The following is a 20,845-nucleotide window of genomic DNA, read 5'->3' as shown; positions in this document are numbered from 1 at the left end:
GACGGTCTTTTTCCAAAAGGGGGATTCAAGACAGGGTGATAATTGGAGTAATCTTCCATCTTGAGAGAGTTTGTTGAGCAGGCGTGTGGGTGGGTGTGTCCAACCGTATCTTCTTTAAAAATAGGTGGTAGCCAGAGTGGGGCACTGATAGTTAACTGGCTCCAATGTCTCTCCACTTGTCTTTAAGTCATAGTCTTCAGATGTCTTTAAGTCATAGTCTTCAGATTTCTCAGTACCTCAAAAAAACTGTGTTTGAAATTAAAGTAGAGAAGAATCTGCTCTTCTCCTCTTCCTTTTTCCCACCATCCTCGGTACAGTTTTACCAGCACAGGTGCAAACTTCTTGATCTGAGCAATTTTTTTAGAAAAATAATTTTAGAACTCCTCAGTGATAAACATGTGATTGTTTCACTGAATGCTGTGCTAACAACTTGGATTAATTAGATTGACGACCATCTGGAATGGTTGCACATCAGGCTTTCCCATACCCTCATGGCATATGTTAAAAAAAAATTATTCATGCTGCAGTTACCTAGTTTGGAAAGAGAATTCCACCAGCAGCCCTCTAGCAGGCTTTCTTTTCATCAGTTATAGGTCATCCAAGTACCATGCAAAGATGAAGCCATACTTTGTGCTTAAGATCCAAAATGGTAATAGTCTAGGATAAGATATGGTTATAATATCCTACTGTGAGTGGCAGACCACAGTAGTGTGGTCTGTAGTCAAAACAGTATCCATCTCCAGATTGTCTGAAACCCATTGGGTTCCATCTGCCAACTTGGTCCTTCACTCCAGTCAGAGGAGTGCATCGTGATCTCAAGATGGAGATGGTAGTGATCCATAAAAAGGTGTGACTTCCACTTCCAATCCCAACCCAAACATAGATTCTAAAGTGTGACCAGCTCTGAGTAGGGCCTCATCTACGCTACAAAATTAGATCTGTACAACTACATTGCTCGGGGTGTGAAAAATCCATACTCCTGAGTGATGCAGTTAAACCTATCTAACCCCCAGCATAGACAGCACTAGGTTGGTCAATAGGAGAATTCTCCCATCAACCAATCTACCGCCTTTTAGGGAGGTGAAGTACTTATGCCGACAGGAGAACCCCAACTTCAGCTTTTTAAGTGTAGAGTAGCCCTAGGTGACCTGATTACATTCTAACAAAGACTACAGTTCCCAGCACTTCTTAAATTTAAAACTTATTTAGTTGCAAAAGTGAAGCTGATTACATTGTGACAAATTCCTCTCTAGCGTAACACTAGTGAATACAGTAGTTCAGCCATCCAGAAGTTGGAGGATCAGACTCATCCTGAGTCTTGAAATTTTGTCTTTGCAATTGTTAGTCCATTGAAATTCTGTGTGTTTTCTGGGCTAAGAAACCACAAGGATAACTCCTGACTGTGTGGAGCTAATACTCCCCTTCCTTTGGCTATGAAGTATCCATTGAGGCTTTCCACACTGTTCCTTCCCAGGAATGGAAATTTTGGCTCATTCAAGGCAGCCTGGGACTTATAGCAATTGGGTCTTGGGAATGATGTTGAGAGGTTCTGCTGAATATGTTTGGTGAATATTCTGATACTAGTGTGCAGTGGGCTTTTCCGCAGCAGAAGTTTAGTGGTCTCACAGCCTGAACATATGGGCCTCTTCCTCAGCTTACAGATCGGACAGAGACCCAACTTTTGATTTATTTTCTTCATTTCCCCACCAGCAGTTACAAAGGAAAATTATCTACCCCCTCCAGGGCAAAATTGACTACCCTTTGCTTCATTGGTGTGGGTGGGAGGGTCCTAATTACTGAGGTGGTGCAATGTGAGAGGCTGGGAGCTAGTTGGGTGAGGTCTCTTGGCTCTGTTATTCTCTGCTATAGAGCAGGATTAGTGAGGCCTAAAGGGTTGGTGGTTGGTTAGTGACAGATCATACTTCTCTGATGAAAAAGTTGCCTTGCTGTGGAATGAGGATCCACAGTTTTCTGAGATTTATGGAGTTCTTAGGTTCCATTATATTTTGTGCTGCATTGGTTACTTTAATGTGAGCATGTCGTTTTACAGGGCTTTTTTTCTGTTCTTTCTTTTCCCCAAAAAAATGTGTTTGAGCACTGTTCCTGATATTTTCACAATACTACTATTTCCTTTATACAAAGAACTATACAATCACTTTGCCTCCCAAACTATATTTTGTTTGATAAAGAATAAAGGTAACAGATTGGAGATGTGAACTGTTCAAATTTTGCAAGTTAAGCTCTGCAGATCAAAGTGTGACGTAGGTGAACTGCTTGATATATCAGTGTTGACAAGCTATGACCAATTATGTCAAAACAAGTATATATCTGTGTCACCCAACGAAAATATATAGAATTTTGTGGGATATTTTAGTCAGAGATTTATGTTTTTCTGAGGATGTTTTCTATATGATTTAATATTAAAGAGTGTGGGCATAGATTTTTAGCATCTGGTAGTAATATTAATTTGTTTTGTAATGTGGCTATTAGTAGACACACTTTCTCGTCTGCTGTGGTTTCCATAGAAAGGAAGGAATTGTACCACTGTTGATTTTTCTGGTCTGATTTTAAATCAGTCTGGCCTGTCTGAAATCAAAATCAGGTGTTCCATTTATCTTGGAAAAATGGGGCTTCTTAAAGCATTCAGGGAAATTTTCTTTTTCTGCAGATCATAAACAAATCTTCTTCTTCCTAATAACTTGCTGTGCTGTAGCTGCATAGTCATTTTGAATTATGTTTCACTAATCATTTTTTGGTGCATTGATATACTTAATATTTTTATCCCAAGCCTCAATTAATTTTAAGGTTTTGGAAAAAGTTAGTGAACCATGCTGTCAAAGGTTGGCACATTGATTTTACGTTTTGTTTAAAAAAAACCCAACGGTTCTGTAGGTTTTCTAAAATGTATCCTTCTCACTATGAAGAGAAGTTGCTGCTAAAAGGAGAAGAGAAAATGGAAGGGAAAAGGTTATATATAAACCTTGTATCAAGTATTTTAGGCATAGTCGTTTTGTTTGTTTTTAACCCTTTTTCATTTTGGGCTCTCTGAACACTCACTAAGGAATTCTTACCTTCTACTTCCTTTCTACCTGAAACCCTGCTCATCTGTCAATTCAAAGACCTAACAGTTTATTTTCTCGCAGCCACTTTCTTCTCACTTCCTCTACTGGGTCCTGTACCCTTGGAGGAGATGACATATAGAATAGAACACAGTAATGCTAATTTATATGACTGAATGGAGTGCCTCCCTTGCCTTATTTCTGCTTGCTTCCAGAAACTTCCCCTACTTCCTCTTGGCACTAGTGGTGAATACTTGCTGACTGCCCAGATGTTTGTCCCACTCTGCTCCATGCTACTCAGAACTTTTTGCATGGGCAGCCAGTTGTATTGCTGCTGCTGTTTTATAATCCAGAGAGAACAAAGGATCACACACTTCTGATATAGTGTATGTGTGTATGTGGCAGTTCCATCTACTTATCATTGGTGTATATGGACATGTGCCCTGTTACTTCTAGCCCTTCATGCTTATAACTCTGTTTTGTGTTACACTGTTCTTCATTTTATTTTGCATATTGGAGCTGATTTTTTTTTTTTTTTTTTTTGCTGTGGTGTTGCTTTTCTGAATATTGCCATTCCCCGTGGAGTTTTGCTATTGCTTCTACTCTTCGGCTTTTCCTTTTAGTTTTCCTTCTGTATCACTTTTCATTCGCAGGAAGTAAGATAATGAATTTCCCCCCTCCATTCTATATGTTTACAAACATTCTGGCTTTGTCCTGAGATTTTTGCATCAAGAGTTTGACACTTGCTCTGACTTCTTGTCATTTGGATGGTGATACAGCATCACAACATTGTGAACTTGTATCATCACCAAAGTAAATGAACGATACTTGGGTTTATATTCTGGAAATTGCATCAGAATTGGACCTTTCTATTTATACAGGGAGTGGGTGGGGTTCCCTGTCACCATGGAAGAATAAAATATATGCTTAGTGACAGGACATGTTGCGTCCTACTTTCTTATGAAGGACACTTTGTGGCTTTCCTGTCATATTTTTTCTATAATTCATTTGTTTTTATAACAGATTCCACTCTTCTGCCCTTTCTTACATTGTAGGGTTTTATGTACATAGAACAACTCTTGCTTTTCCTTCAATTCTTTGACCCCTTTGCTTTTCCAACAAAACAAACTGGTTACCTAATAAAAATATAACAATCATGAAAATTTCTGATTAAAAACAAAAAGGGATGTGGACACAGAAGTTGAGCAATTTAAAATATCAAGTTTCTGGTTTTGGATTGTGTGTTTTATATCTTAGGTGCACAAATATTGCACAGATGGAGTTAAATAAATATTTAGACTAGCGTGTGTGTTTGCTGCTGACACCTTCTTACTACTTTAAGTTGTCTTTTTGATAGTGAGCTTTGCTGATCATGTGATGCAGTTGAGCTCAAGGCATTTTTTGCCCATCAGCTCCCCTGGGTATTGTGAGGCCTAATTTCAACATAAGCAAAAAAGAAAAAAGACACATTTCACTTATAAAGCTTCTGGCAAAACTTGCTTCCCAATCCACTATGAGAACTGTATTGACATAATGACATAACTATAAAAAAGTAGTTCTTTCTCTACCATTTGTGAGATGAGTATTGACTACTTTTTTCTCCCAAGATGAAAACAAATGCTCAGTATGTTACCAGTTATACCTCATACTGGCAATGAATTATTGGCAATTAAGTTGTCAGAATTCCATACTTTATCTTATAAATACAAAAAAAAAGTTTCAATAATATCAATGATGGAAGGCATTACCAAAGATGAAGAAATTGAGCAGCACTGAATTCTCTGCTCAGTCCACTGAGCAATAAAAAGAAAAACCATACAGCAAATCAAGATAAAAGTATAAGGTCAAATTCACAGCTGACGTATGCCATTGCAACTCTTTTGAGGATCCCAAACCTGCTTTTATAGATATGGTACACGCCATTGCACATTTTGGAAAACCATCTACTGTGTTGTTTACACATGTATAGTACTATAGTAGATATTCCAAGGTGTGTGGCAATCTTCACTGTGTATCTGAGGGCAGGATTGAAACCTTGCTATGTGAGCATGGGGAAATGTACCCAAAATTCAAACTGGTTCTAACACTGTTTTAGCTGGACTGGTGTTTAAAATTGGTGGGAGGAGCAGTATAGACAAAGCATCAGAGTCTGCAACCATTTTACTTATATCTGCTGAAAAGTAAGTCTAATAGAATTTTTTGGCTGTTTTTGCAGCCTTAATATTGTTTAAATATAGTTGGATTTAAAAAATAAATTAATTTACTTTGCTTTTTCTTACCTTAGAGACCCTGACACAAACACACATTCAGGCAGCTGTTTAAAAGCAAGTACAGTAATATTAACTCATTAAAACATGTATTTTTAAGAGACCTGAAAAATAGCAACATATATTTGCCTGGGAGACCAGAACTCCTTTTTGTGAGCTATTCCAGTCCATCATTCAAATGAGCATGTGTGTGTTCTTTGTTTATCAAGCAATAGTTACATGATAGACGGGGAGGGCTTCTTAGAAGCCATTACAATCTGTTATGCAGTTACATATTTATAAATATTTTTAGAACACAGGGCCATCAGTGTCTCTCTTCTAAATATATATTCAGACATGTAATCTTGTTAAACTTCCTGGGGAAAATAAGGTACTGTCTACTTCTATTTAGAAAACATTATGATATATGTAAAATATTTCAGTTGCCACTTCAAGGCTTGATCACATGGAAAATACCCATGAGCTCCGGAGCTGTACAGAAGGATATAGAATTTGGTTCTGCAACAGGCTGGCTTATTCAAGAGAAAAGTTTTAGTTTTCTGAATTGGGGAGGATCCCCAGTGTGGTGGGGTGGCATGGAAAATAGCTCAGTGTATGTAATTGGAGCTTCCTACACTCCACAACTTCTGTCCTGGCCCAGCCCCTGTTGCCACTTAGAGCTTGGATGTCTACAAGGGGAAATTTAGCAATATAATTAGACCACTGTAGTATAACTCCCAGCGTGAACGTTCACCAGAGAGGCGGTGGAATCTCCTTTCCTAGAGGTTTTTAAGGTCAGGCTTGACAAAGCCCTGGTTGGGATGATTTAGTTGGGGATTGGTCCTGCTTTGAGCAGGGGGTTGGACTAGATGACCTCCTGAGGTCCCTTCCAACCCTGATATTCTATGATTCTGGAACTCAGCTCTCACCTCTATTCAAGTCTAGGATTAGAAACAAACATTTGTGAAGCGATGCATTAGAAGTTAGGGTGTGGCTGAAAATTCAAGTCTATACAGACCCTGGGACTCCATGACTTTCATGGGCCATCAGCTGTGGAGATTGCTTTCTGGTGACGGGTTCTCTTATTCCATTTGTAGGAGCCTCTTAAGACCTCAAGTTCCTAAGCAATGGTATTCTTAAGATGCTTTTCTTTTCTTTTTTTTTTTTCATAGTTTGTCCGAAGCAGATACCTGAAGAAGCATCTTCCACTCGAGACTCAAGCCTTACTAACACACCAGTGCAAAGCAAGCTAGTGTCTTCCTTCCAGCAGCACACCAAAAAGGCACTTAAACAGGTAAGCTGGTATTTATTGGTAGTCAGGTTGCTTTCTTTTTAACATGTTGCTCAGGACTATTTAAACAAGAAATCAATGTGGAAATACCACAGAAAAATGTGAAGACATTTCTAATAAAAATACCAACAACTTATGAAGCTGGATGTTTTTTTCTTGATCTGTAAACATCTGCAATAAGAAGAACTGTTGTGGGGGGAAATTTTGAAGCTTTTGTGTTCTGTGCACTTGTGCTGTAATCCTGCTTATTATTGTATACTTGAGGAGGTTTTTAAATGGTTCCTGTGCAAGTGAAAAAGTTTTGTTAGCTTTATTGTTACTTCCCAAGTTTTGTTTATATAAGCCCTTTTGTTGACAAACTTCTTTAAAATAAATTTTGCAAAACAGATTTTGAGAGAGGTTGTAGCACTGAAAGGTGAGTGTACTTGCTGTTCAGTTTCTCTATAGAGTGAGTGTGTGTCCACATACTGTATTTAATGCAAAAATACAGTACCTGAGAGTGTCTGTTTTGAATAAACTGAGTTTGGATGGGTTTAGGTTGCACAATAAATAATAAAGCTTAGAACAGGTGACTGAATATTCATGGTTTGATGTAAACTGAACAGTATAATGATGTGAAAAATTGGCTCCAAACAGTGCTAATCAGTTTCATGTCAGAGCAGAGTGAATGAAAAACCATAGAAATGCTTGTTTAAAAAACATCACTCTAATCCTGCTTTCTGTTTGCCAAAGGCAGAAATGGTTCCCATTTCTTAAAGATTTTATTTTATCAAATAAAATAAAACTTTTCTTAAATGTTGGTGTAATGAGGTGGTGTTGGTTAATTTTTCCTTTATTTTGTGTCCGGGTTACATTTAGCAAATAAAAATGGTAGTTGAAGCCAACTATCTCAAACACTAGGCCATTCCAGAGTTATTAACTTATGCCACAGCTCAGCAAAGCACCAAAGCATGTGCTTATGTCTATCCCTGTTCAGCAGAACACTTAAGCACTAAAAGTTAAGTCCCGTTAAAGTCTATAGGATTTAGGCATGTGCTTGAAGTTAACTTTAAGCACATGCCTACATGAGTTGCAGAATACAGGTGGTTTGCAAAATTGGAGCCTTTAGGCTTGTAGGTCAGCAGAAGTAGAGTCGTGAGTGGAGCAGGCTTTACTAATTGTGTGGAATATGGGTGAGTTGTGAGTGAGTCAAACAGTGTCTGGAAACTCCATTTAGTTTAGATTTTCTGTAATATGTGAAAAAAACTAGGAGTACTTGTGGCACTTTAGAGACTAACAAATTTATTTGGGCAAAAGCTTTCATGGGCTAAAACCCACTTCATCGGATGCATGCAGTGGAAAATACAGTAGGAAGATGTATATACACAGAGAACATGGGGTGTTGCCATACCAACTGTAATGAGACCAGTTAATTAAGGTGTGCTATTATCAGCAGGGCTGGGGGGAACAAACCTTTTGTAGTGATAATCAGGATGGCCCATTTCAAACAGTTGACAAGAAGGTGTGAGTAACAGTAGGGGGAAAAATTAGCATGGGGAAATAGTTTTTACTTTGGATAATAACCCATCCACTCCCAGTCTTTATTCAAGCCTAATTTAATGGTGTCCAGTTTGCAAATTAATTCCAATTCTGCAGTTTCTCGTTGGAGTCTGTTTCTGAAGTTTTTTTATTGGCGAATTGCGACTTTTAGGTCTGAAATGGAGTGACCAGGGAGGTTGAAGTGTTATCCGACTGGTTTTTGAATGTTATAATTCTTGACATCTGATTTGTGTCCATTTATTCCTTTATGTAGAGAATGTCCAGTTTGACCAATGTACGTGGCAGAGGGGCATTGCTGGCACATGATGGCATATATCACAGGGGTGGATGTGCAGGTGAACGAGCCTTTGATGTGGCTGATGTGATTAGGACCTATGATGATGTCCCTTGAATAGCTATGTGGACACAGTTGGCAATGAGCTTTGTTGCAAGGATAGGTTCCTGGGTTAGTGTTTTCATTGTGTGGTATGTGTTTGCTGGTGAGTATTTGCTTCAGGTTGGGGGGCTGTCTGTAAGCGAGGACTGGCCTGTCTCCCAAGATCTGTGAGAGTGATGGGTCATCCTTCAGGTTAGGTTGTAGATCCTTGATGATGCCCTGGAGAGGTTTAAGGTGGGGGCTGAAGGTGACGGCTAGTGGCGTTCTGTTGTTTTCTTTGTTGTGCCTGTCCTGTAGTAGGTGACTTCTGGGTACTCTTCTGGCTCTATCAATCTGTTTCTTCACTTCAGCAGGTGGGTATTGTAGTTAGTTGTAAGAATGCTTTATAGAGATCTTGTAGGTGTTTGCCTCTGTCTGAGGGGTTCGAGCAAATGCGGTTGTATCGTAGAGCTTGGCTATAGACAATGGATCGTGTGATGTGGTCTGGATGAAAGCTGGAAGCATGTAGGTAAGTATAGCGGTCAGTTGGTTCCCGGTATAGGGTGGTGTTTATGTGGCCATCGCTTATTAGCACCATAGTGTCGAGGAAGTGGATCTCTTGTGTGAACTGGTCCAGGCTGAGGTTGATGGTAGGATGGAAGTTGTTGAAATCATGGTGGAATTCCTCAAGGGCTTCTTTTCCATGGGTCCAGATGATGAAGATATCATCAATGTAGCATAAGTAGAGTAGGGGTTCTAGGGGACGAAAGCTGAGGAATCGTTGTTCTAAGTCAACCATAAAAATGTTGGCATACTTGTGGGGCCATGCGGGTACCCATGGCAGTGCTGCTGACTTGAAGGTATACATTGTCCCCAAATGTGAAATAGTTATGGGTGAGAACAAAGTCACAAAGTTCAGCCACCAGGTTTGCCGTGACATTATCGGGGATACTGTTCCTGACGGCTTGTAGTCCATCTTTGTGTGGAATGTTGGAGTAGAGGGCTTCTACCTCCATAGTGGCCAGGATGGTGTTTAAGCCACTACTGTTTTACATGAACTCCTAACCTTTAGAGTAGAAAAGAGTCAACATTTATTTAAACAGTTAGGGTCAAATTTGTCACTTACTTGCTTTTGGGGGAATGAAGGGGATGGAAAATGCTGAAAATAAAAATAAAACAAATGAACAGAGACCAAAAGCAATTACAGAAGCTTTATTAACATAAAAATTCATATCCGAGATGGAAGTCCTTGCAAAACTGTCCATAGGGCAGTAGGTTTGCAAGAGTACCAGAATGCTAAGTAGTCAATAGAAAGAATGGAAAGCAGCTGTAATTAAGATTATGGTAATTAGATCTTATTCTTCAGGTTGTGAGTTTATTATTACAGCTGTCTGTGAAGAATGGTTTACATCATGTACAACATTGCACAATTGGTTAGGTGTGTTGAGGTGATGAGGTTTTTTGCACTTTTTTTTACTTGCCTATGAAGCCTCAAGTATTGGCCACTGCCACAGGCAAGATGCTGTATTTGATATAATCCAGTATTGTAAATCCTATAAGATAGATGAATGAACTTTCAATAGCAATTTTGTTCAGAATATTGCTGTTGAAAGTTTATTCACCTACCATATATCCTCTCTTCAGGGTTTGTATTGGTGTTATGGACACATAATGTGTCGTCTTTGCACAGAGAATAGCCTGCAGTATGTTTGAATACACAGAAACATTAGGCAATTGTATGTGACACTCCACCAACTGATATTAATTTACTGGTTTTATTCTGCAATACCAAGAAGCTAAACCTTCATTGTGCTCTTAATAAGAGCTACTTATGCTGTACAGTGTCACAGTGAGCACTTGCCTAGTTGTACATTTATTTTTTCATTAATAAAACAGTCCCTCACAAAATGGCAGTCCACAAAGCATTCTTTCAACCATTTTTCCCCTTCATCATATTAAATAAGGGAAGATTTTTTTAATTAATATTGATCTTTTGCTTAATTTTTGCCCATTAAATGTAAATGAAAGTCCAGCTGATAATGTGAAATATTGCTTGAAGATCTGAGCTCAGGTGGAGTGGTCTGCTCTGTTAATATAGTTATTAAACCAAACTAATCATGTGGAGTTGGCTTTAGAGTATTATGTTGGAGTTTGGGTTGTTTTTTATAAAGATTTCTAGAAATCTTTTGTTTTAGACCACTAAGAGTAGGTTTAGTTTCCCCTGCAACATTCTGCATCTTTAAGACATGCCTCCCCTTGTGTACTGGGATTTGTTCCAGTATCACCATGCTTCTGTGGCTGTGCCTGTGGTGTGAGAAGGAGGGCACCTTTTGAGCCCTGGGTCCTGCCCATGACTAGGTCAGAATGGCAGTGGGGGATAGGCACTTTTGCTTAGTCACTTCTGCGCTCTGCTATTCAGGGATAGGGGAGGTTGCGGTGGTAGTCCACTTTAAGAGTCTGTGTCAGAGCTCACATCTCGTGTCCTCATCTTGCAAGGCCTGTGTTAATGTCCCAATCCCTGGAGCTTTTTAGTATTGCCACCCTCTCTTGTAAAAAGAAAAGGAGTACTTGTGGCACTCCAATGAAGTGAGCTGTAGCTCACGAAAGCTTATGCTCAAATAAATTGGTTAGTCTCTAAGGTGCCACAAGTACTCCTTTTCTTTTTGCGAATACAGACTAACACGGCTGTTACTCTGAAACCCTCTCTTGTGTTACACTTTTGGGGCAAATGTTTTGAGTATTTCAGTCTTGAGTGTGTTTCCAGTACCTGGCACATTAGTCTCCCCTTCTGTGGAGGGTTGGGGGATTTTCATCACCTGACTTTGCTCTTGATTATAACTGAATGGAAGGTTTAACAACTTGATCCTAGTTTATGATGGCTTGCTCTAAAATAGTTCCTGAGGTAGAGCTCCCATTTATGTGTGGCTTCTGCTGGCAGGTTCTCCTTTGCTAGATTCTTATTTCTTCCTTGCTTTTGGAGGCAGGTGCATGCCACACAGCTCTTCTTATCCAACACTATTGGGGAGGGGATGTGGCATGCATTCCCTTGTTGTTTTGCCCTCTATGATCTTGTCTACATGAGAGGATTTTGGCCTGCTAACCAGTGTGAGGATCTCCTACCATGCAAGTAACAATCTACACACACACACTTGCTACCAATGGAACACAGGTGATCACACTGCTCTGTAAGTTGCACTTGCTGTGAGCAAGGTTAACTCAAGTACAGACCTCAAGTTCTGGCATAGCAGCTGCGATGGGCAATTACTCCATCTTCCAGTGCGCCTCTCTGGTAAAATTTCTGTTCTATTGATCTGGGTCAAGTTTTTTCTGCAAGTCCCTCACTTGTACTGAATGAGCTGCTGCACCCACTTTAGATCTCATGGCACACACGTTCTCACTAGCATCCACTTCTTTGTGATTGCTACATTTACCAAGCTGCTCTTGGGGCATTTCTCAGAAGAAGCCATCATATGAGCATATCTACCGACTGGTCTGATGCAGATGACACAGGACGCTTGTGAACCACAAGGATGGTGAAGTGATAGTATCTGCTGAACTCTGTTGTGACCAGGCGTAAAAGCATTTTGCCCAGGAGCTTATCACTTGCTCCATGGGACAGTGCCAGGAGAAGATAAAGAGTCTGAAGCTGCAGTGCAACAATGCCTAGGGTGCCAGTAGACCTTCCAGGCAGGGAAGAAAATCTGCCTCACTTTTAGCCCTTTGGAGTGGAGTTCCTTTTTGACAGCACCAAGGCACCCAGCAGCGTGCTGTGGGAGGAAGAGGAGAAGGACACCATCATCCAGGCCTAGAATCAGAGTGAGGGCCAGAACATGTCTGCGACTGTGCTGGGGCCTCAAGCCCTCTTGATTGAGACAAGTTCCAGAGACAGCAGCCAAGTGGGTTTGGGAGGATGTGATGCTCAGGAAATAAGGGGACCTCCACACAAGGTATGTTGCTGCTGCTGTTTTTACTGCTTTGGGCTTTATCTGCATGCTTGATGGCTGGGTTCATCTGAGCGCTGCTATAACTTTCTTGAAATGGGTAGATGCAGTCTCTTCTGAGGGAGGAAGGAACCCTTCCACTTGCTGTGTTGTGGTAGCAAAAATGGCAGCTCCATACCCCTTCCTCCAGTGAACGCTGCCAGAGTCAGGAGCCCTCTCCATTTGCCCCACGCACAACACCCCATTTGTCAGCTACACTTGCTGTTCAAACTAAGGATACAAGTACTTGGCAAATTCTGCATAATGGTTTCTGAGCCATGCCACAAGACCAGTCTCAACAGGATGACCAAGCAGGGAAAGCTAAAAAATAAAGTTACAGAAACACAGATATATTAAAAATGGCAAAACGGAATGCTTTCAGAAAGCTACATGATGGGGACTATGGCTTGGTCCACATGCTGCTTTTGGGTAAGAGGACATAAAGCACTTATCTATTTCCAACTACATTTCACGTTGTCTTTCTATCACATACATGGGACACAAGTCCAAGCTATTATCAGGTAGCAACCTGCTTTAAAGCAGCTATAGGCCAGAGCAGTGAAAGCATGGCTCTGTCAGTCCGCACAAGATACTGGCCTATCAGATATTGGTGTAATTTAGCCCAAAGTTTCCCAAATGTTCTAAAAAAATATATTCTGGGAAAGACAGTGCTGTAGACATACATCCTTAATTCAGTTCCCAAACTCCCTTACCCTCCTATAAACTCGCTTCACTTTCTTCAGCTCCATTGCACATCCTATGTTACCAATTGAGAAAATAAGTACAGCAAATATATCAGCCTCTCTTCCCCCTGCCACCTTACGCTCACCTTAATAGCAATTCCTTTACTTTGCTACAATCTAGTGCAGAGGGTCTTTCCATTAATCTTGCAGTCTGCAATAAGTAACCCAGTGTTAATCTCACTGTACTGCAATGTACATCCTTTACCTCCTACCGGGAACACACTCAAACACCTTCCAGCTAACCCAAAATTTCATCAGGGAACAAAAATAAATAAATTTTAGGGAGATGATCATTACCATCTCTAATCCTAGCACAGGGTGTCTTCCTTGGAGGCTTTGGAATTCCAAAGTGAACTTAAAATCGTTGCTTGTATTGCATTCTTGGTATTGTAAGGGGTCTAGTCTGTTAATGTGCATATTAACCATTTCCTTATATTTCATTTTAGAAACCACCACTGCATCCAGGCCACAGCTGGGAAATGCTAGCTCTCAGCATAAGCAGAGTGTGATCAGACATCTGGCAACACAAGAGGCAGATTGCTTGACAAATCTTCGTGTCAACAGGTGAAAAATGAGAGAGATGAATTGTTTCTTTACCTTCAGGGAAACATGGAGAGGGACAGTGATAGAACTTACTAAATGCAGCCAAGAAACAGAAGTGTGAGGAGGACAAACTAAGTTGCTTTTTTGAATTCCAAGACGAATAGGGAAGAGAACTGAGAAGTCATGACTTAAAATGATCATGACAGGAAAATGAGGTTGGAAGCACGAGTGTTTTAGAGGCTGCTCTTCAGGGAGTACATGTAGAGCCTGAAAGCAAAGTGCATGATGTGTCCTTCCACAGGTCCCTGTGCGTGGACACCAGCTCCTCAAGACAGTGCCATGGTATGGGAAAGTAGCAGTATTTATAGAACTTGCCTCCTGGTCATTTTCATGTTACTCAACCCCTGCCTATTGTCAGGAAAAAGAGAACAGGAGCAGGTTCATTCTCTGTTCATATTGTGTCCAATAACTAACTGTGTGGGGGGTTGTGGCTAATTGTATTGGATGCTTATTGCAGCAGGCCTGCATGTTTTGTGTTTTAATAAACATGGTTTTCAGGATTTCTTTCTCTTAAATTTCATTAAGAAAAATGTTTTAAGCTTGAAACATTACCATATTAAATCCTTCTGGGCACCTCTCTCCTTTACCATTTCCCACACCCAAAATCATATAAGATTTTAAAATGTATCAAAAAATGTATCCTTATGTTAGCAACTACCTCAGGTCAATCCACCACTGCTGCATTGTTGGGGTCAGCTTTTGAGACAGGAGCTAAAAGCTCTCCTTACTTCTTTCGAAGTTTTGCAGCCACTGCTGCTTCTCCAAAGTCTTGAACAACTCTGTCCACCAGTCTGTGGTGATGGTCTTGTCCCAAATGTAGCACTTGGCTTGACAAAATTCTCTTTTAAGTCACTCATGGAGTCACTTAGGCTAGGCTGAGGATGGCTCAAGCTTCTCTCTCGACAAACAAGTTGCCCCCATGTTTTCCATGCACTGCTCATCTAAGTTTCCACTGGAACATCCCCTGCTGCCTCTCCTGGGCCACATGTAATGTCTGGCCATTAATTTTCATGGCCTCCAGCAGAAAATTCTCCCTGGGCAAATAATGAGCTCTGTCCATTCAGCCTGACCTCCATTTTGAAAATATTTTGCAGAAATAGCTGTGTTTCCCAGGGAGATATGGAAGTTGGACCACCTTATTCCACGACTCCCTTGGGTTCAAAGAAGCCTTTCCAAATCTCTCTCAACCCATTACTTTAGGGAGCTATGCTGGCGACTATGGGATAGGTACCCAGATGGCAGTGTGCCTGCACTGTTGACTGGCATGCTGTGTGTGGGCATGGGGCAGGTCTGCGGAGAAGCAAGGTACATTGCACCGTTGTCATTTACATTGATGTAATGTCACTAGTTCAGTTAAAAGTGGCATGATACATGTTTTATTTAGGAGAAACAGAAAGAGAATCTAGCTGAGCATATCCTTTGTGTGGTCTGTGCTCCATGGTTGGGGAGTTTGGTTTGAAGGAAAATGGTGATTTGGTTTTTATTTTAATTACAAAATAGTCTGCATGACTCAGCAGTTCAGACCGTGGGGTTGTAAATTGCAGCACGTACTAGCATGCTGCACTGCACCATGTAGACCCTTCAAGTGCAAACTAACCAGTATCTAGATCACATTAATATAGTCCAGTCTTTTTATTAAAATAAAAACATATGACACAAGCTGCTTCCTGTGTAGCTTGTTTGCTTTTTGCTAAGTTGGAAGAGAGAGAGTTTTTCTCCATAGAAGATTTTTCAGTTGATCACTGTTAACCACTTAATACTACACAAACCGTTTTTTGTTTTGAAACAAGCTCTCTTCTTTTGAAAGTAAAATCATTAGTGAGTTAACTGATGCACATGCCATCTTTGTCCCGATTCTTATGCAAGTCAGAATGGTTATTTAACACAAACATGAGCCCTTTTGTCTTTCCAATTTCTTTGTGCTGTTGAAAAGCAACAAAAAATAGTTTTACTTTTGTACTACAATGATCTATGGAAATTGTAGTTGTGGATGTATGATCAAGCTTCTTGTAGAAGAAGTAATGCTGGTTTAACACACACATGCTGCTGTATGTTTTATTACATTTTACCTCCATGCCATCACTCATGTACATAATGTTCAGTTAATTTGTATTATAGTAGCATATAGAAGCCTGACCAAGAATGGCACCCCATTGTGCTAGTCACTATACAAATACATTTCAGAAGAAAGCTCTGCCCCAAAGAGCTTGCAGTTTAAATGGATATGACAAAAGGTGGGAATCCAAACAGATACAGAAGTGTAATGCTCAGGGTCATACAGCAGATGAGTGGTAGAGATGAGACTAGAACCCAAGTCTTCTGAGTTCAAGTCCAGTACTCTATCCACTGGACTGCCCTGCCTCTCAAAATTATTTACCATTATTCTTACATACGTTATTAATCCTGGTCCACTGGTCTAGCATGTAATAAATAAATTCCTTCCATGTATTTGGATCTTACTCTTATATTCTGTAGCAGTTTTCATGAGACTGTTTTAAGATAATACTATTGTACAAAGTGCTTAGTGTTGCACTTATGTATTTATGATTCAACATTTTTAATGTGTGTTAAAAAGCTTAAGCATGTAGCAGCCTCATAAGAATATTGGAAGTATGTTGTAATGCTCACTGCTGTGGTTTTTTTAGTATCTGTGAAAAAAAGTTGTCAGTGAGATTTTAGTTTAATGGAGGAATAGCAGTTAGACTTCTTTAATTTGGCTAGCAGAATAGGGTAAGCGAAGGGACAAAGATTTATGAATTTCACTACATTTATGGTGATGTGAAATGAATTGGTGATACAGTATAAATCTATCTGTTTCATCTTTTCCAATTTAGAATCCATAGTCATGGTGTGGACTCATTTATTTTGCGTAATAGATTTTCTTCAGCATGGCATAGATCCTGTTTTTCATATGTCAGACCAGAAAAATTCCATAGCCTAACATTTCTGATCCATAATGTGTGAAATTTCAAAGGTTATGTTTCATGATAGAAGTTTCAGAATGTAGACTTGACATTTATAGCACAAAGTAGCAATCCAGGATGATGTTGCCTGATGCAACCAAGTGTTACATAGCTGTGTTGTTAATAACTGATTTTTTAACGTTCTCCGCATGTCATGCGTTTAATCTCAAATAGAAGTGTTTTTCGGTATTAATTCTTTATCTGTGTGCTGCACTGTTTCTTTATGAATTGTAGAGATGTAAAAAATTCACTCAGATTTCAGAACAGTGTAAGGTACAAACACAAAACTTGACGATTTGATCTTCTGGGTTTGGAGAGGAATTTACACCATCTTTAGGGTGTGTGTGGTTTTTCTTCTCCCCAGTTACTGTTTGGCTTGATAACATTTTCTTTTATTCCTCCCCTAAGGGAGGCTTTTTTCAGTTGTTAACAGGGAGAACAGCCATTTTTCCACCTGGGTCAGAGTCTTTCCCACCTTAAAATCAGTTAAATATAATTGGCCTGTATTTTAGGAAATACCACGAAACCTCCAGTGCATTGCTGCTCTCTAGTGGGGGCAAAAAAAAAAGCAAGCTTTCCTTCGTGACTACTTAATGGAAATCAGTTGGGAATTAGAATTCTACAGTTAGTAAAGTAGGCTGTTTATCCAGTAATTTGTGTTCTCTTTTGGACTCTGCCTTTTACAGCCTTTTATCCTAATTAATCTTAGGATACAAGATTCTTCTCAGTAGTCTTGTATCCTAAAATTGATACCCCTCAGGTTAGGTGTATGCAGGTAGAGTCTCCACCTTGCAAGAGTATGCACACGCTTCTTTAGTCCAAACTTATTCTTTCTGGAATTGGGTTTTATTGGTTACTAGAATAACAATAAAAACATAAACCTCTGACTGAGATGTCTTCCTAATCTTGTCTCTTCCTACATTTTTCTTGCAAAAACCTCTCAGTGCTAGACCTCAGCTCCCACTGCCCAAAGGGCCTTAAATCTAGGGTGGAAGTGACAAGCTCCGTCTGTTGTGATGAGTCAGCAGGGATTAGCATCCCCCAGCAAACAGGGTGGGCTGACAAAAAACCCAGACATTGCTTTACAATAGATATCAATTTTAAATTATTCAGTTTTTTTCCATATTTTTCCTTTGGGAGGTTGGAGGGAGGACAGGCATGGATTGAGTTAGTAGTTTTACATTTTTTCCTCGCTGGAAACTATATTCTTCATTGGTACTTTTATAACTAACTAAAGTAAAAGTACAATGCACATGTAGCTTTATAGCTTTCATTATCCTAGGGCCCAATCCTGCACGTATCCACGTGTACGGACCCTTATTTCAATTCCTCCACCAGGACTCCAGGTGGGGCTCCAGACACAAGGAAAAATCCATGCATGGCAATAAGTTTCCAGGATCATTCCCATAGTTAGCTGCTTGATTATTAAATAGAAGACCATGGGTCTCAAAACAAATAAATTATGAAAATTTAAATTAAAAATAAATCTGAGTGACGAAGAGAAGCGTAACTTTGTATTCGATGCCCAGATACATTGGTTATGGGTTCATTAGAAAATGGCTACGTTAGATTGAAATAGACTAAAACTTCTTGTGGATGGAGAATACCCCATCTCTTACTTTCGCCCATCAAACTGATTCATCAGAAAGCAAATATGCCTCTGTTGCATTTTCTGTGTAATATATACAAAATACTGGTTTCCATCAGGTGCTGATGACAAGGTTGAAGTCCATGGTGGAGGGGAGTGAGAGTGCTCCCGAATGGATATGCTCAGTCTTGGTAGGGGGTGGACTCTGGTCACGGGCACCGGCTCAATTTCACTTTAGGGGTCTCCCCGTAGGAGATTGCAGGTTTATAATCTCCTCTCCCTGCAGTTCAACATGTATTTGAAGCTGCTAAGGGAGTTAATAAAGAGAGATGAGTTGTGGTTACGTATGTATGCTGACTGATATCACACAACTTTGCTTCCTTTTCAATTAATCCTTTATTGACTTTTTTTTTTAAATTTACTATCTAAATGACATTGTTATTTGGGTAAGTGACATCTGGGTTTAATTTTAGCCAGGCAATACTATGGATTGAGGGAAATGTTTCAAGACAATTTTTGGCACTGTGTACATTCTGGTATGGCTGGTGAGATGAGGTGTGAAATTTGGGGTTGGTCTTGACTGTTCTGGTTTCTGCTTGCGCTGACCTTTGGGATAACCTCATGTGGATCTGAGCAGCTTCTCTCTTTCGTTTGATTTCCAGATGTTTTATTTTGGTTTGTATTACATGGTGCTTAGATGCCTTTGGATAAGCACCCTATTAATACATTAATGAAATAGTTTAACTATATTTTTATGTGGCTGAATGTATTTTATAGTGTATTATTTAAATGCAATAGATAATTGTTTAGGATTTTGGAATTGTTTTACCTATGTGAAATATTTTATGAATGTACTGCAGATGAATTACAGAATTAATTTCATAAATCCAGGCACTGATGTTTAGTATGAATAATCCCTTTAGTCCTTCCAAACATGCCCTCTATTTGAGTACCATCTAAAAAACCAAAACACAAATCAGAGAGGAAAAGAAGAGTGCAATATTTAGGTTGCAGAAGATTAGAGAAGATCAGTATTGAAGTCCAGTCCATTCTGACTTGTTCCAAACTTTCAATTCTTGTAAATATCTTAACTGGCAAAAGTTCGTATTCATATATTTTTAAGACCTTTGATTCTCATGTCTTTTTCTGTATAAAATAATCTGGCAGATATTCACTGTTTCTAAACTTTTTATATTTTTGTATTACATTATTAACCCCTGTGGTTGATCCATTTATGAAACACAAAGCACTCCCATTTGTAGAGATTTATTCTTGTCTCATTTTCCCCTGGATTTGCCAGAACACCATCATGTTCGTGTTCTGAAGGTTAATGCCCAAAGTCAAGCAGACAGAAGCCAAGTGCTGCAAGGTTTCCAAGATTAGGACTGATTCCCTTCACAGAAATAAATGATTCCTGCCATGTTCAGTGATTTTGTGCAGCACTACTCACGGCTGAGTGAGTGCATCAATACTGTAGTCCTTACATGCTGTACATACTGATGACACTCTGTGTTAACTTGATTGACTGAGCAGTGTACTGGAGAGGATGCACCTGCAAGAGATGTGCAGACACACACATTTTTATTCTGGTTTCAAAACATTTATTTTACATTTATTTTCCTTGGATGTCTTAGTTTCAAATTCCATGGGTTATCATGTTGTGCTGCTAAGGTAGAGCAAACAGTTATATGCTTCTTTGTTGTCAAAACTGTATTGGAAAATGATCTAAGGTGCATCTTCTTTATCTTAAAAACCAAAAGCCTCATTTTATGCTTTTAAAAGAAAATGACATAAAGGGGGCTAGTGTGAAGTCTGAAAAATCAGTAACTATGTAAAGTACAATTATCTTAGGAGGTTCAATTTAATGGTAGGCAAATGTCTCATGTAATCCACTTAAAAGCAGTATTTTTGTTGCATTTTTATGTTTTGTTATTTTTATAGGCTTTAAGACAACAGCAGAAAAGAAGAAATGGAGTCTCAATGATGGTTAACAAGACTGTTCCTCGTGTTGTTTTGACACCATTAAAGGTGTCTGATGAGCAGTCGGATTCACCTTCAGGTAAATAGCTAAAGGACTGTGTGAAATATTAGTTCTAGTCACAAAGCCTTCCTCTGAATGAATCTGTAGCATACAAAATTTAGAATTGCTGCAAATAATGATATTTCCACATAGTAGTTTTGTATAACTTCTTTATTTCCTTACCAAATCTAGTGAGTCAAAGATGGAGGGTTTTTTCTTTGTTTTATTATTAAAAAACTGAAAGTATATAATAAACTGACAATTGATAGCAGAATCAGCTTTAAGGGAATGCAAAGTAACATTTCTGTTTGTCTGTGGAACTCTAATGGAAGACCACATGCTAGCATTCAACGCCATCAAAAAACAACTCCTCTGTGAGTATGAATTTGTGTCTCAGTTCTCCATTGCAATACCAAAGATCCTTGCATTAGGTTTTTTGTTCTGGCAACATTCTTATC

At 39.4% G+C, this 20,845-nt stretch overlaps 1 protein-coding gene across 3 annotated transcripts in view; it reads left to right on the top strand.

Annotated features, from left to right (window-relative positions):
- The window catches only part of ASXL3 (ASXL transcriptional regulator 3), a 157,650-nt gene that overhangs the window by 73,740 nt on the left and 63,065 nt on the right, over positions 1-20,845 (top strand). For 2 of the 3 annotated variants that reach the window (XM_048840568.2, XM_048840569.2), the window contains exons 2-4: positions 6,478-6,599; positions 13,660-13,777; positions 20,309-20,426. In XM_048840568.2, coding sequence (XP_048696525.2) covers positions 20,348-20,426 — 79 coding nt within the window. In that variant the 5' untranslated portion in view covers positions 6,478-6,599; positions 13,660-13,777; positions 20,309-20,347. The remainder of the gene's footprint in view (positions 1-6,477; positions 6,600-13,659; positions 13,778-20,308; positions 20,427-20,845) is intronic. The other variant, XM_048840570.2, reaches the window with a different exon arrangement.

Source organism: Caretta caretta, chromosome 2 (assembly GCF_965140235.1).
Source record: "Caretta caretta isolate rCarCar2 chromosome 2, rCarCar1.hap1, whole genome shotgun sequence".
NCBI lineage: Eukaryota > Metazoa > Chordata > Testudines > Cheloniidae > Caretta > Caretta caretta.
Note: the sequence above shows the minus strand (reverse complement) of the source record. Positions and strands in the feature narration are given on the sequence as shown.